Source organism: Dromiciops gliroides, chromosome 2 (genome assembly GCF_019393635.1).
Source record: "Dromiciops gliroides isolate mDroGli1 chromosome 2, mDroGli1.pri, whole genome shotgun sequence".
Lineage (NCBI taxonomy): Eukaryota > Metazoa > Chordata > Mammalia > Microbiotheria > Microbiotheriidae > Dromiciops > Dromiciops gliroides.
Window position 1 is genome coordinate 72,751,087 of NC_057862.1, and position 14,931 is coordinate 72,766,017.

General features: G+C 40.2%; 1 protein-coding gene across 1 annotated transcript in view; it reads left to right on the forward strand.

Annotated features, from left to right (window-relative positions):
- The window catches only part of CHAT (choline O-acetyltransferase), a 98,635-nt gene that overhangs the window by 14,450 nt on the left and 69,254 nt on the right, over positions 1 to 14,931 (forward strand). The window contains exons 3-4 of the mRNA XM_043985461.1: positions 5,184 to 5,375; positions 8,327 to 8,445. Of these exons, the coding sequence (XP_043841396.1) occupies positions 5,184 to 5,375; positions 8,327 to 8,445 (311 nt within the window). The remainder of the gene's footprint in view (positions 1 to 5,183; positions 5,376 to 8,326; positions 8,446 to 14,931) is intronic.

Sequence of the window (14,931 nt, forward strand, 5' to 3'; positions counted from 1 at the left end):
CAATAATGATCTCATTTTCATGTGATTATAGATAGCTTTGATTTCTTTGTCTGAAAGCTGCCTGTGCATATACTTTGACCATTTATCGGTTGGGGAATGACTTGTATTTTTATAAATTTGACTCAGTTCTTTATATTTTTGAGAAATGAGGCCTTTATCAGAGATATTTGTTTCAAAAATTCTTTCCCAGTTTTCTACTTCCCTTGTAATCTTGGTTATATTAGTTCTGCTTGTGCAAAAGCTTTTAAATTTTACATAATCAAAATTATCTATTTTACACTTTATTTTACATTCTATATCTTCTTTGGTCCTAAATTCTTCCTCTGCCAATAATTCTGACAGATAAACAATTCCATACTTTCTTAATTTGCTTATGGCATCATCCTTTATGTGTAAATCATATACCCATTTTGACTTGATTTTAGTATACAGTGTGAGATGTTGGTCTATACCTAGTTTCTGCCATACTGTTTTCTAATTTTCCCAGCAGTTTTTGTCAAATAATGAGTTTTTGTTCCAAAAGATTGGATCTTTGGGTTTATCATATACTAGATTGCTCTAGTCATTTACTATAGTAAAATTTCTATCTATTCTATTCCACTTGTCTATCTATTTCTTAGCTAGGAGCATATTGTCTTGATAATTACCACTTTATAATACAGTTTGAGATCTGGTATTGCTAGACCACCTTCTTTTGTATTTTTCATTGAATCCCATAACATTAATTTTTTTAAAAGTCTGAGTTCTAAATTCTCTCTCTTCCTCACTCCCTCACCGTGACACAGTAAGCAATTTGATATGGGTTATACATGTGCAATCATGCAAAACATATTTCCATATTAATCATGTTGTGAAAGAAAACACAGACCAAAGGGGAAAAAACATGAAAAAATAAAGTGAAAAATAATGTGCTTCAATCTGCATTCAGACTCCACCAGTTCCTTCTCTGAAGACAGTATTTTTCATCCTAAGTCCTTTAGAATTGTCTTGGATCATAGTATTACTGAGAATAGTTAAGTCATTCACAGTTGATCCCTGTACAGAATTGCTGTTACTGTGTATGACATACTGTGTATGTCCTCTTCACTTCACTTTGCATCAGTTCATGTAAGTCTTTACAGGATTTTCTGAAATCATCCTGCTCATCATTTCTAATGGCACAACAGAATTTCATTAAAATCACATACCAAAACATGTTCAACTATTTCCCAATTGATGGATATCCCCTTAATTTCTTTCTTTGTTAAAAATTGCATTTTGTAGTATTTTGTTTTTCCTAATTACATGTAAAGACAATTTTAACATTCATTTAAAATTTTTTTTGGAGTTCCTATGCCCATACAGCTATAAAACGGTGCATACCCTTTGATCCAGCAATACCATTGCTAGGTTTATATCCCAAAGATATCCACAAAAAGGGGGAAAGACCTGTTCATACAAAAATATTTATAGCAGCTCTTTTTGTGGTGACTAGAAATTAGAAATCAAAAGGATACCCATGAGTTGGGAATGACTAAACAAGCTGTGATATATGATTGTAATGTAATATTACTGTACTATAAGAAATGACAAGTAGGATGATTTCAGAAAAAACCTGGAAAGACTTACATGAAATAATATATAGCAAAGTGAACAGAAACAGGAGAATGTTGTACACAATAAGAGCAATACTATACAATGATCAACTGAATGACTTAGCTATTCTCAGCAACAAAATGATCCAAGACAATCGTAAAGGACTAATGATGAAGCATACTATACTCCAGAGAAAGACATTGATTGAACACAGACTGAAGCATGCTGTTTTCACTTTCTTTCATTTTTTTATTTGAGTCTTCTTATACAAAATGACTAATAGGAAATGTTTCACATAATTGTATATGAATAACCTATATCTGATTGTTTACTCCCTCAGGGAAGGGAGAGGGGAGGGAAGGAAGCAGGTATAGAATTTGGAGCTCAAAACTTCAAATAAAAATTTTTATTTTTTAAAAATTGAGTTCCAAATTTTCTCCCCCCCCAAAAAAAACCCCACAGTAAACTATTTGATATAGGGTATATATGTGCAGTCATGTAAAACATATTTCCATATTAGTCGTATCATGAAAGAAGACACAGACCAAAAGAAAACACACACATAAATAAGATGAAAAATAATATGCTTCTATCTCAATTCAGACTTCATCAGTTCCTTCTCTGGATGTGGATAGTGTTTTTCACTGTGAGTTCTTCAGAATTGTCTTGGATCCAAGTATTTCTGAGAAGAGCTAAGTCATTTACAGTTGATCATGGTACACTATTGCTGTTACTGTGTACAATGTTCTCTTCCTACTCACTTCACTTTACATCAGATCGTGTAAGTTCAGGTTTTTCTGAAATCTGCCTGGTCATCATTTCTTATAGCACAACAGTATTCCATTAAACTCATTTACCACAATTTTGTCAGCCATTCCCCAATTCATGAGCATCCCCTCAGTTTCCAATTCTTTTTTGTTTTGTTTTTTGTTTAATCAAGGCTAGCTGGGAGGATCATGGAAAAGGTAGTCTTGGTGGTCTAGCCCTTGAAAGAAGAGAAGGATTCCCATGGGAAGTAGAGAGAAAAGTCCCTTCAAGACATGAGCTAGAGCATTTGAAAGTTCCCAGAAGTGAAATAAGCCACACTGAGCAGCAGTGAACAGTCAAGTGTGTCTAGAATGTGTAGGGTATAAAGAGAGAGTAAAATGAAATTAAAATAATTTTTGATTAGAGTTAAATTGTAGAGGGTCTTGAATGCTCAACTGAGGCTGTATTTTCTTTCTTTTTTTGAGGCTGTATTTTCTATGTGAGGCAATGGTGTACCATTGGAAGTTTTTTGGTTTTTGGTTTTTTTTTTTTTTTAATGGGGCAATGAGGGTTAAGTGACTTGCCCAAAGTCACACAGCTAGTAAGTTTCAAGTATCTGAGGCTGGATTTGAACTCAGGTCCTTCTGAATCCAGGGTCAATGCTTTATCAACTCCACCACATAGCTGCCCCCCATTGGAGATTTTTGAATAGGGACCTTACCCTGTGAAGGAGAGATTAGAGGAAGGAGAGATTAGAGTCAGGAAGACCAGTTATGAGGCTATTTCAATAGTCCAAGCAAGAAGGAATGAGGGAGAAAAGCAGATTTAGCTTGGGCAGAAGCCAACATTCAGGGAATTAAAGAGCAAGTAAGAAAAGAGAGGAAATAAGGATATACTACTCTTTCCAGAAATTTAGTCATGAAGATTGCAGGGAAAAGGAGAGGGAGAGGGAGAAGGAGAAAACTTGATTTTGTAGTAGAATTAAAGGAAGGTGCTCTTTTTCAGGATGAGGGACACCTGAGTATGTTTGTAGGCAGAAAGGAAGCAGGAAAAAGAATAAGAGAGCTTTAAGATGAGTGGGAAAGGAGGCCGTGTATGGAGTGAGGTATTAAAGGAGACATAAGAGGATCAAAGTCCTGGGTAGAAAGGTTACTTTTGTCAAGAAGAACCATTTCATTCTCTTGAGACTGAAAGGGAAGAGAGAACTTAAGGATATATAGCTTTTGAGTCTGGGAGAAGGCATAAGGTAGCTCATGTCAGATCAGCTCAATTTTCTAATTTTCAGTTTGGGGTTAATGTTTGTGGGGCAATGAGGGTTAAGTGACTTGCCCAAGGTCACACAGCTAGTGTCAAGTGTCTGAGACTGGATTTGAACTTGGGTCCTCCTGAATCCAAGACCAGTGCTTTATCCACTGCGCCACCTGGCTGCCCCATAATTTTCAGTTCTTTTGATGTCATCTAGAGGGGGAGAAGAATGTAGGTGGAGGATTGAGGATAGTGTAGAATTTTGGCAGTTGTTACCATGGGGAATATCATAGAGTTAATGATAGATAATAAAGTTTGTCATGTATCATTGAAAGCTCATTTAGAGTTAGAGTATATTTTTTATGACAAATTAAGTCAGTGCAGCTTTGTGATTTGTGTGATAAGGTGGATCAGTCAATCAACAAATATTCATTAAGTACCTAATTTGTGTCAGGTATTGTACTAGGTGCTGGGAATACAAAGACAAAGATGAAATAGTTCCTGCTCTCAGAGAGCTTACATTCTATCAGAGGAGAGACAAGGTTTATGCAAATAAATATGTGCAAAATAAGCATACCCGAAAGAAATGCAAAGTAATTTTGGGATGGTAAAAGCTAATCAGAGTGGGAGGCTAGCAAGGCAGGAAGAGTAGAAAGGATGGGTTTGAGAAAGGCCTGGAAAGACTTGTATGAACTGATGAAGAGTGAAGTGAGCAGAACCAACAAAATGTGCCCAGACAATATTGTTGGATGCAGAACTGTGAATGACTGAACTATTCTCAGAATACAATGATCCAAAACAATCCCAAAGGAAGATTGATTTAACATACTATCCACCAATGAAAGAACTGATATTAATTGAACACAGACTGAAGCATGCTATTTTTAAATTTCTTTCATTTTTTTCTTGTATTCAAGTTTTCTTGTACAAAATGACTAATATGATAATGTTTTACATAATTGCATGTATTAGATTGCCTATGGCCTCAGGGAGGGGAGAGCAGAGATAAAAGAAAGAAGGAGGGATAAAATTTGGACCTCAAAACCATAAATAAAAATGTTTCTTATTTTTTGGGGGGATATTCAAGAGTAGAAGAAAGTATGGTTTGGAAATAACTAACCATTGTGTCAAGAATGTGAAGGGAGTTGAAGCTAGAACAGGGATGGTGGACTGAGAAGAGGAAGTAGTGGAGCTATGGGGAAATCCCAATGAAGGTAAATAGTGTGTTATTTTTAGAGAAGGCAAGAAGTTCATGATTTCTAACACCGCCATTATTCACCTTCTGTAAGAATGAGAGAACAAGCCCCTGGTATCTATGGATGGTAAGTGATAACGACATGGAAGAGATAAAAAATGAGAACTGAAGAAGAGCATTGAGGAAAACTAGAGCCAAACTTTGCAGATACCACAGTTTCCCTGAGAGCTGTCTGCCCTTGTAAGGGAGAGGGAATGGAAGGGAGCAGAGAACATGAGGTACAAGTAGAGAGAGAGGGTAGGATCTTATCCTCAAAAGGTGACATCCCATGTTCTCTGAGCCCATGCCTCGGAGGCTCAAGTCCTAGCACAAACCATCTTGGCCTGTGCCATCGATCACCCTGCTCTCTGCCCATGCTCAGGTGCTGCCCAAACTCCCTGTGCCACCACTGCCAAAGACCCTGGCCATGTACCTCAGGTGCATGAAACATCTGGTGCCTGAGGAGCAGTACAGGAAGACCAAGGTGACTGTGGAGCGGTTCGGTGCCCCAGGGGGCCTAGGGGAAGTCTTACAGCAGAAACTCCTGGAGAGAAGGGAGAAGACAACAAACTGGGTAAGTAGTCAAACTACAACATGAGGCCCAGCTGGGACAAGTGGAAGAAGTGGTGGAAAGAGGGCATAAGACGTTTATTTTTTTCTAACACCACTGGCACCGTAATTTGGCTTACTTTTCTAAGTGTGTATCCCTTTCAAAACCACCTTCCATCCACAGTGCTTGATGGCATTGGATTTTACTCATCCAAAGCCATATAATAAATAATATAACTTACTTATACATATGGGGACTACTCCTCCCTAATGTTTTCCCATACATAGTCTTTCATTTACTTCTTCTTCTTCTTCTTCTTCTTTTTGCAGGGCAATGAGGGTTAAGTGACTTGCCCAGGGTCACACAGCTAGTAAGTGTCAAGTGTCTGAGGCCGGATTTGAACTCAGGTACTCCTGGATCCAGGGACAGTACTTTATCCAATGTGCCACCTAGCTGCCCCCCTTTCATTTACTTCTTAACGACAAATATTATTAAACACCAGTTTAACACTAGCACAAAACTAGTGTACACAAGTGTAGACAGCTGTAGAATTGTCAAGACAAGTCTAGACAACTGGCCCTGGAGTCAGGAAGACCTGGGTCTAAGTCCTCTCTCTTACCCAGACTGGCTGTGGGCAAGTCACTTAAACTCGAAGTGCCAGGGGGCATCTAGGTGGTACAATGGATAAAGCACTGGCCTTGGATTCAGGAGTACCTGAGTTCAAATCCAGCCTCAGACATTTGACACTTACTAGCTGTGTGACCCTGGGCAAGTCACTTAACCCTCATTGCCCAGCCCCCCAAAAATGAAAACAAAACAAAAAACTCGAAGTGCCCCAGGCAACTAACTCTCAGACTATGAATGCCAGATTGGTTGCTCTTTTTGTAGAGAGAGGCTCATGTCAGTGGTCCACTGTGCTGGGTTCTGGGAGAACAGAGAGGTGCAAACACAGGCCCTACTCTTTAGAAGCTTGCCACAGTAAGATAGGCAGAGAGATGTTATTATTTTCCCATGAAAGCTAACTTCCCAATGAGAAATATATGGGGCAGAGAGGTTTAGTTACTTGCTTCAGAGCATTCAGTGAGATAATAAAATAGTTGGAACTAGAATCATACCCAGGCATCTGAATGGGAATATTCAACAAGTCAACCAATATTTTTTTCAGGTCCTACTGTATCCAGAACATTCTGCTAAATTCTGGGAAGGCTACTAGGTTTAGCCTGTCCTCACAGGACTTACAGCCTAAGAGGAGAAAAAAATACACGCACAGATATAATACAAAATTATATCTGATAAATGCATCAGAGAAGTGAAAAAACAAAATTCTGTGTGAGATCAGAGGGTTAAAGGTCATTGAGGATAAGGAGATCAAGGAAAGCTTGATGAATCTTGATGTAAATGGCCTTCCCTGTAGCTCTCCATCCTTTGAATTCTAACTCAGCTGAGTTGGAGAATGGGTCCCCATCACAAGAGGTCCTCAAGAAGAGTTGAGAAGAGCACTGGACAAACTATTTAACCTGTTGCAGCCTCAGTTTTCTAATCTGCCAAAAAAAAAAGGGGGGGGGAGTTGGATTTGTTGGTTTCTAAGGGGTCTTCTAGTCTAAATTTCATGATCCTTTGTTATGGGAGATGGGAAGGGATTTCATTCAGGTACAGGTAGATAGCTAAATTCTATTTTGTGAAGCATGGATTATGAATGAGGGACAGAACACAGCACAATTCAACTGAAGCTTAGAGTACTTAGAGAATAGTAAAAGATAAATAAAAGTTAGAGGGTGGTCCCAGATTTTGAAGGGCTTTGAATGACAGACTAAGAAATTTGAACTTTACACTTGTAGGCTATGTTTAAATTTGGCTTAAATTTAAATACCCAGTCAGTCAATGAGCATTTATTAAGTACCTATTATGTGCTAGGCTTGTTCAAAGTTTTTATTTTTTTTCAAACTGCAACCAGTATTCATGAACCATAAAATCCACTCACATAAGTGGAGTGTCTCATCTTGGCTCACTGGAGCCTTGGGAGAGAAGCTTGTACTCCACGGGGGTCAAGTTTGAACAAACTGCTTCCATATAAAAGATAAATTGCTTGAGTCACACTCTCCTTACAGGAACTTATCCTCCTACATCAAGTTTATACCATTCAGTTGTCACAAGCTCCATAGATTTCTCCTTCCCTGGGACAATAATCAAACAGGTCAAACAATGTTATAGTAAGGATACTTCCTAATTCCCTTCAGGTCTGGACATGTGTGTTTTGGGGAGGAGGAATCTCTTTAAAATGGGAGACCAAAGACTGGGATCCTTTTCTTCTTTGCCTCTGATGGGTGGGTACCTTTAAGGATGCCATTCATATGAGAACATCCATTAGAATGTTAAGCTCCTTGAGTGCAGGCAATGTATGTTTTTGTCTTTCCCCAAAACTGGCACATTGTAGGCACCTAATGATTGTTTAATTGAACATTGGCTTCAGCAGGCCTTATACACAGTAGCAAAAATTCTTCTCATGATTAATATGAGAATGATGAAAATGATGCTAAAGATACCACACTTTTGTATCAAACTACCTTCTCAAACAACATTTCATTCAGCCCTCATAACCACCCTGTAAGTTAATCGAGACAGATATGATTCTCATCAATTTAAAAATGAAGAAACAGACTTTGAGAGGTTCCATGATTCATCCTAGGTCAGATAGCTCACAGCTGGGGCAAGATGAGGACACAGGTTTCTTGTATCCTTGTCTGGCATTCAAATATGAATTGAATTCAGGAGATGTGTTAAGACTGTGAACTGACAAACACCAAGGACTACTGCCCCAATTTATCACCAGCTGAATGATTGAGGACCTAAGCCCAGACAAAGAAAGATAATCCATCTGTATTCATCAAAGCCAAGAAGAGTGTGTCAGTTCACTCCAGTGCTTCTTCACCTGGCTGAGTTACAGTATGTGCCCCCCACCCCTTTTTTTCCTACAGGTCTTTGAGTATTGGCTGGATGACATGTATCTCAACAACCGTTTGGCTCTTCCAGTCAACTCCAGTCCAGCTGTCATCTTTGCTCGACAGAACTTCCAGGATGTAAATGATCAGTTAAGGTAATCCTTCTTTTAAATTCTGGACCAAATGTTACACAAAGTCATTTCCCTCCCCACCACCACATACCCTTCTACAGTCAGCCACCTAACATGGTGCACTGAGAAAGGGAAAAGGGTAAAGTATCCCTCTCTGTGCTTTAGTTACCATAAGACAGAGGTGTCAAACACATTGCCCTCTGGCAACCTTCTGCAGTGGGGTCCAAATGAAATTAAAATGTAATTGGGAAATACTTAACAAAAGAAATATAACACAGTAAAAAAGAAATAATACATTTTTCAAATAGGTCAATGTGTAGCTCACAGAGATCCTTATGTAGGAATTTGTTGGTGGTGGTTATAGTTTCTCAGTCATGTCCAACTCTTGATGACCCATTTGGGATTTTCTTGACAGAGATACTGGAGTGATTTGCCATTTAGTGGCCTGCATTTCTATCTGAGTTTGACACTACTGCTGTAAGGGATACTTGGGAACTGTTTCCTCTGTGAGTAAAACATAAGGAGACAGTCATCCAGGGCTATTGTGACCAGAATGAACTGGAAATAGGAAGGTGAGAGTCTCCCCCACTAAGAACCATTCCTTTGGGAAGGCTCATGTCTAGATGGGGATGCCAGAGCTGGAGAAAGGCATTTATGTGCTCTAGATATGGTTTGAAAATAGCACTAATACCCTCCCCCTACAATGCCTCCATCATGCTTTAAAATTTGCTCCCGTTGTGTTTTACAGTTCACCAGGGATTTTAAGATTTGACTTGAATTTGACACATGGAACTTGATTAATCACAAAATAAATTCCTATGTGCCACAAAGAGTAGAATTTTCTGGCATTAGGAATGTGCTTTTATAAAGATTTCCCTCATTGAACCCACCCCTTGTGTTGAGCCCTAGTCAATTACCTACCTTACTTATCCCTAGTCTTGGCCCCAGAACCTTGGCAATCCCTAATAACAGGTCACATTTTTCCATACAGGAAAATTGCCAAGCTGTAGACAAAACACCATCAGGATATACTCAAAACCATCCATCACAGACTGTCTCCAAACCAAAGCATTTTATAGGAGGGATAAAAACCATTCCGTCTTTTCCACAGAATGTCTTCCATATGCTACAATTTCAGAGCTCACTGAGCTGTAATAAAAACCTCTGTGCTAATTGCCCCTGTCTGAGGTGTGATTTACAGGTAGCAGAAGAGAGGAAGAGGAGAAGGGGAGGGAAGAGATAAAGATAGAATAGGAGAGAAGGATAAAGGGGGAGGGAAGGACAGGAGAGAGGGAGAGAGACAGAGAGACAGACAGAGAGAGAGAGAGAGAGAGAGAGAGAGCCAGAGAGAGAGAGAGAGAGAGAGAGAGAGAGAGAGAGAGAGAGAGAGAGAGAGAGAGCCAGAGAGCCAGAGAGAGAGAGAGCCAGAGAGAGAGAAAGAGAGAGAGAGAGAGAGCCAGAGAGCCAGAGAGAGAGAGAGAGAGAGAGAGAGAGAGAGACAGAGAGACAGAGAGAGAGAGAGAGAGAGAGAGAGAGAGAGAGAGAGAGCCAGAGAGCCAGAGAGAGAGAGAGAGAGAGAGAGAGAGAGAGAGCCAGAGAGAGAGAGAGAGAGAGCCAGAGAGAGAGAGAGAGAGAGAGAGAGCCAGAGAGAGAGAGAGAGAGAGAGAGAGAGCCAGAGAGAGAGAGAGAGAGAGAGAGAGAGAGAGAGAGAGAGAGAGCCAGAGAGAGAGAGAGCCAGAGAGAGAGAGAGAGAGAGAGAGAGAGAGAGAGAGAGAGAGAGAGAGCCAGAGAAAGAGCGAATCTCACAGGCACAGGGGAAATTTTCCATTCATTCCTAGGTTGAGCCTCCACTGCTGTTAATCCTCTACACATTGCTTTCCTAGGCATGTGAATATGAAGCGTCTCTTGGCCACTGTTACTTCCTTAGCAAGATCCTTTTGTAATACTGGAGCACACCTAATGCCTTCAATTCAATTCAACTAGAATTTATTGAAAGGCCAGCTATAATCTAGTTACTGGGCTAATTGCGGGAATACAAAGAAAACAAAAACAAACAAAACAACAAATCAAAAATAACCTATCCTGGCTTCTGGGAGCTTACATTCAACCTTGGATAGTAATTTAGTGAAAGGAATTTGGGATGTAGAGCCTAAGGTTGGGAACTAATGTGGAAAAAGAAACTTGAATGAAATGACATGTGTGCATGTTATCTTCCCCATTAGAATGTAAGCTCCTGGGGGCAGGTAGATGGCGCAGTGGTAAAGCACCCGCCCTGGATTCAGGAGTACCTGAGTTCAAATCCAGCCTCAGACACTTGACACTTACTAGCTGTGTGACCCTGGGCAAATCACTTAACCCTCATTGCCCTGCAAAAACCAAAAAACAAAACAAAAAAGAATGTAAGCTCCTTGAGTTCAGGCACTATTTCATTTTTGGTTTTGCATCCTTCTTGCTTGGCACATGGTACTTCTTTTAATGCTAAATGATTTGTCAAGGAATGAGAGGTAAGGGACAAATATAATTGTATAGGGAGAAGATGTTTCTTTTGATCTGGGCAAAACAGTCTCCTTAAAAAAATTACGGGAAATGTACCTTCAGTAAAATCCATGACAGAAACTGTCAACAATCCACTGATAGGTACTCTTGCCCATCATAACCCTCAATGATGCAGATATGATTTTTTTAAAACCCAGTTTATTATGCTCAGAGAACAGACTCACTGTATATAAGATTCAGTGAACCCTGAGCAGCAGTTTCAGCCCCCTGATACAGGTTTTAGTTACATAGGCAGGAGGGGCTACAATGGAATTTCACAGAAATTCACAAAAGGGAAAGATCTGTATCAGGTAAAACAGGATACTAGAGGTAAACACTGGCACCAGAGATCTCAAGCTGTAAATTTGCAGACAGAACATGTGGATAGAGAACACAGATAGCCCTGGGTATTCCTTGTGCTGAAGCCTTGCTGATGTCTTCTGCTGATGTCATCACCACACTGCTCCCACTTAGATGGCTTCCATGTAGTCTCTGCTAGACATTACTTCACTGGGCATATGGTTGTGGCACTTCTGGTTTTCTGCTAGACAGCTCTACTGATACGCTAGCTTGTCCTATTGTGTCTGCCATCTCCCTTGTTAGCTTAGAGCCCCGAGGCTTAAGCCTCAGTCTCTTCGATGATGAGAGCGAGGCAGGGTCTCACAACCCACTCATTATGCCCAGGTAGAGCATCAGTTGTTTTTTCTCAACAGGGACAGGAGCAATTTCTCTGTGTGAGGTCTATCTGATAGCATCATAAAGTCTCCTTTGATTTCTGTCAATTCCTGACTGCCACTCAGTACCCCTTCAAAAATCATATTTAGGGGATACCTTTCAACAAAATGCCAAAGTCTCTTGAAATCTGAAGCCTAAGACAAGGTACCTGCCTCAAGGAGCCTATGTTCTAGTTAAAGAGGCCAAGCACAGAGGGATGGACAATTAACTAAGAAAACTAGGTAGTCTTTGCTAAGGGCCAAATGAGTGGTAGGGACTAGGAATATTTTGGGAATTCAGAGGAAGAAAAAGACCACCAAGGCATGGAATGGTCAGGGAAGGCTTCCCAAAGAAACAACTTTGTGCTCCTCAGAGAGGTTGAGGAGAGGTGGGGGTGGGGGAAGTCTAGGAAGGAAAGGCCTGAGTAAAATACACACACAAACTTTGGGACCAAGCACTGCATTTTGCTTTGAAAAGAGATATAAGCAAGCAAGCAATCCATAAATTTTATTGCATATATGCAATAAATCTTTCTGGATTGCTTGCTTGCACACACACAAACACATACGCACAATGCTTATTTGTGCAAATGTTTCATACCTCTTCCGTCCTCTACCAATTACGCTGTAGGTTCCTTAAGAGCAGGGACTGCTTAATTTTTGTCTTTGTATACTTGTTAAAAGTAGGCACTTAATAATAATAGCTAGCATTTCCACAAGGTGTCCCTAAGGTCAGAGTACAACTTTAAGCTTAATAGTCACTGCATTACGAGTTTTGTGACACCCTTTATAAGGATTTAAGGCTTGCAAAGCACTATATATATGTATATGTTATATGTATATACTATATGTACATATATATAGCACTCTATAAATCTTACTTGAGCTTCTCAATAAGCCAATTGTATAGATAGTACAGGTATCATTCTTGTTTTACAAATAAGGAAGCTGAGGCTCAGAGAGATAAGTAAAATTTTTAAAAAGTTTATTGAACTGAATATTATGTACAGACAGGTGGTGCAGTTGGATAGAACACTGGGTTTGGAATCAGGAAGACTCAGCTTCATGAGTTCAAATCCAGCCTCAGACATTTATTAGCTGTGTGACCCTGGGCAAGTCTCTTAAGCCTGTTTGCCTCAGTTTCCTCTTCTGTAAAATGAGCTGGAGAAGGAAATGGGCAAACCACTCAGGTTTTGTTGCCAAAAAATTAAAAAATGGGGTCACACAGACATGACTTACACAACTGAACAACATAAAGTACAGGGCTCTGTAGTGGGCCATGGGTAAGATTAATCTGGAAGTGGGCCTTAAAAATACAATTATGCAGCTAGGTGGCGCAGTGGATAAAGTACTGGCCCTGGAGTCAGGAGAACCTGAGTTCAAATCCAGCCTCAGACACTTGACATTTACTAGCTATGTGACCCTGGGCAAGTCACTTAACCCTCATTGCCCTGCAAAAAAAAAAAAAATACAATTATCCCTTCCACATCATGGGGGTTAGGGACATGGCACCCCCATGATCTGGAAAATCCAAGTAAAATTTTTTGGCCTTCCCTTTGTACCAGAGAAGTCTGAATTTTTTTCTTTTTCTTTTATGGGGTGTTTACAATACCTTATTGTAAGATTTAAGTGTTAAGTGTTTGGTCATAGGCTCTGTGTCATCTGCTGGCCTTCATATGTCATCGGTGGCTTCCACAGAACTCCCCCAAAATTCCCATTTAATTTCTTAGGCCAACCCACAACATATAGAAACTGCGTTGGTGAAAGTCATGATGTGGAAGGGATAACTATAGAACATACTCTTCCTCTCCACTCCACTCTATTTGTGTTCAATTTTCCTGGGCCTCTGTGTTGTGGGGGGAAGGTATGGACTATATTTGCTACAGCAGATGAATCACAGGTGATTGAATGAGTCAATAAAAAAAACATTCATTAAGCATCATGTGCACAGTGTTAAACATAAAGCTTTGTGGGGATACAAATATAAAAGTTACAACAGTCCCTGCCCTCAATGGCCTCACGTTCAAAAAGGCGGGGGACCACACACATAGGAGAGTGGTCACCAGAGGTGTGCTTTGGGTCAGAAGGTGACATAGATGCTGAGTAAAGCCATGGTACAGCACATTGACAACTCCCCTCCAGGAATGATATAAGAGCTGATTTGAACATGGTTCCAGACCTGAAGGGGTTTGGAGGGTGAGATTCATATGCAATAATGACAAAGTGACTGGCTGGTTTATTTACAAGATGGTCAATGTTAGAGAGTGAAGTCAAGCCTGCCTGAGATAGTGGGACAGGGAGGCCTTCACCAATCAGCTCATGAGGCCCCAGGGCAGAAATTCAAAGGAGAGCTAAAACCTCCAAGTCGTGGTGCAGGATCTGGGCAGCACACAGATGTGTGTTCTGTGAGCCAAGGGAGATAAGGAACAGGGGGAGACAGCAGTCACCTGGGTATTGGCAAAGGAAGAAGAACCAAGAAAAATCTGACAAATAATAGAAAATGTATGGCAGAATGATTTTTGAACGACTCTCAGAATCGCATCAAATAAGGTATTTTTCTCCATACACAATCAAAGCATAGTTCATCCTCTAAGGAAAATAAAGACAACAAAAAACCATTTTGACATACATTCTCTGGCATTCGATTTTTCATCTTCCCCCTTTTAAAAATGTGGGTCAATTAGCAGATTTTTTTGTTTTCCCTCTGTTGTTGACTTCCCAGATTCCTAGAGGCTGGGTAATGCAAAACCAGGTCGTCATCACTTTTTTGTTTTTTCAAAACAAAAGCCTTTTTAAAAAAAAATGTAAAATTTAAATGTTTTGCATACACAGCAAGCTAAGGTTCGGTTAGCCTTCTCCTGTTTCCCATTATTATGCCCCTGGTCCTATCTGAAAGACTGTTTTGCATTCACACTGAAGACCCTTCCAGGATCCAGCCAGAAGCCTCCCTTGAGCACTGAGAGAGGAAGTGTGACTAGCCTGACATTTGCCTAGTACCTAGTGGTAATGAGGGGTTGGGCAGACATTAACAGGCTTGTCATACCCCCACCCTCACTCCCACCCCGATCACTCCATTTCCTTTTAGTTTCCAACCATACAGCCTATTTTAATATATCTCCAGGAACTAAATAAACATTCAGTCTTACAGGTGAAAAGGGACTTTAGAGGACACCTAGTCCAACATTCTACACTATGATAAGAGTCCAACATCTTTGTTTGGACATCTCTATGCCAAGAGAACGAGTTAATGGTCTGGAATGTC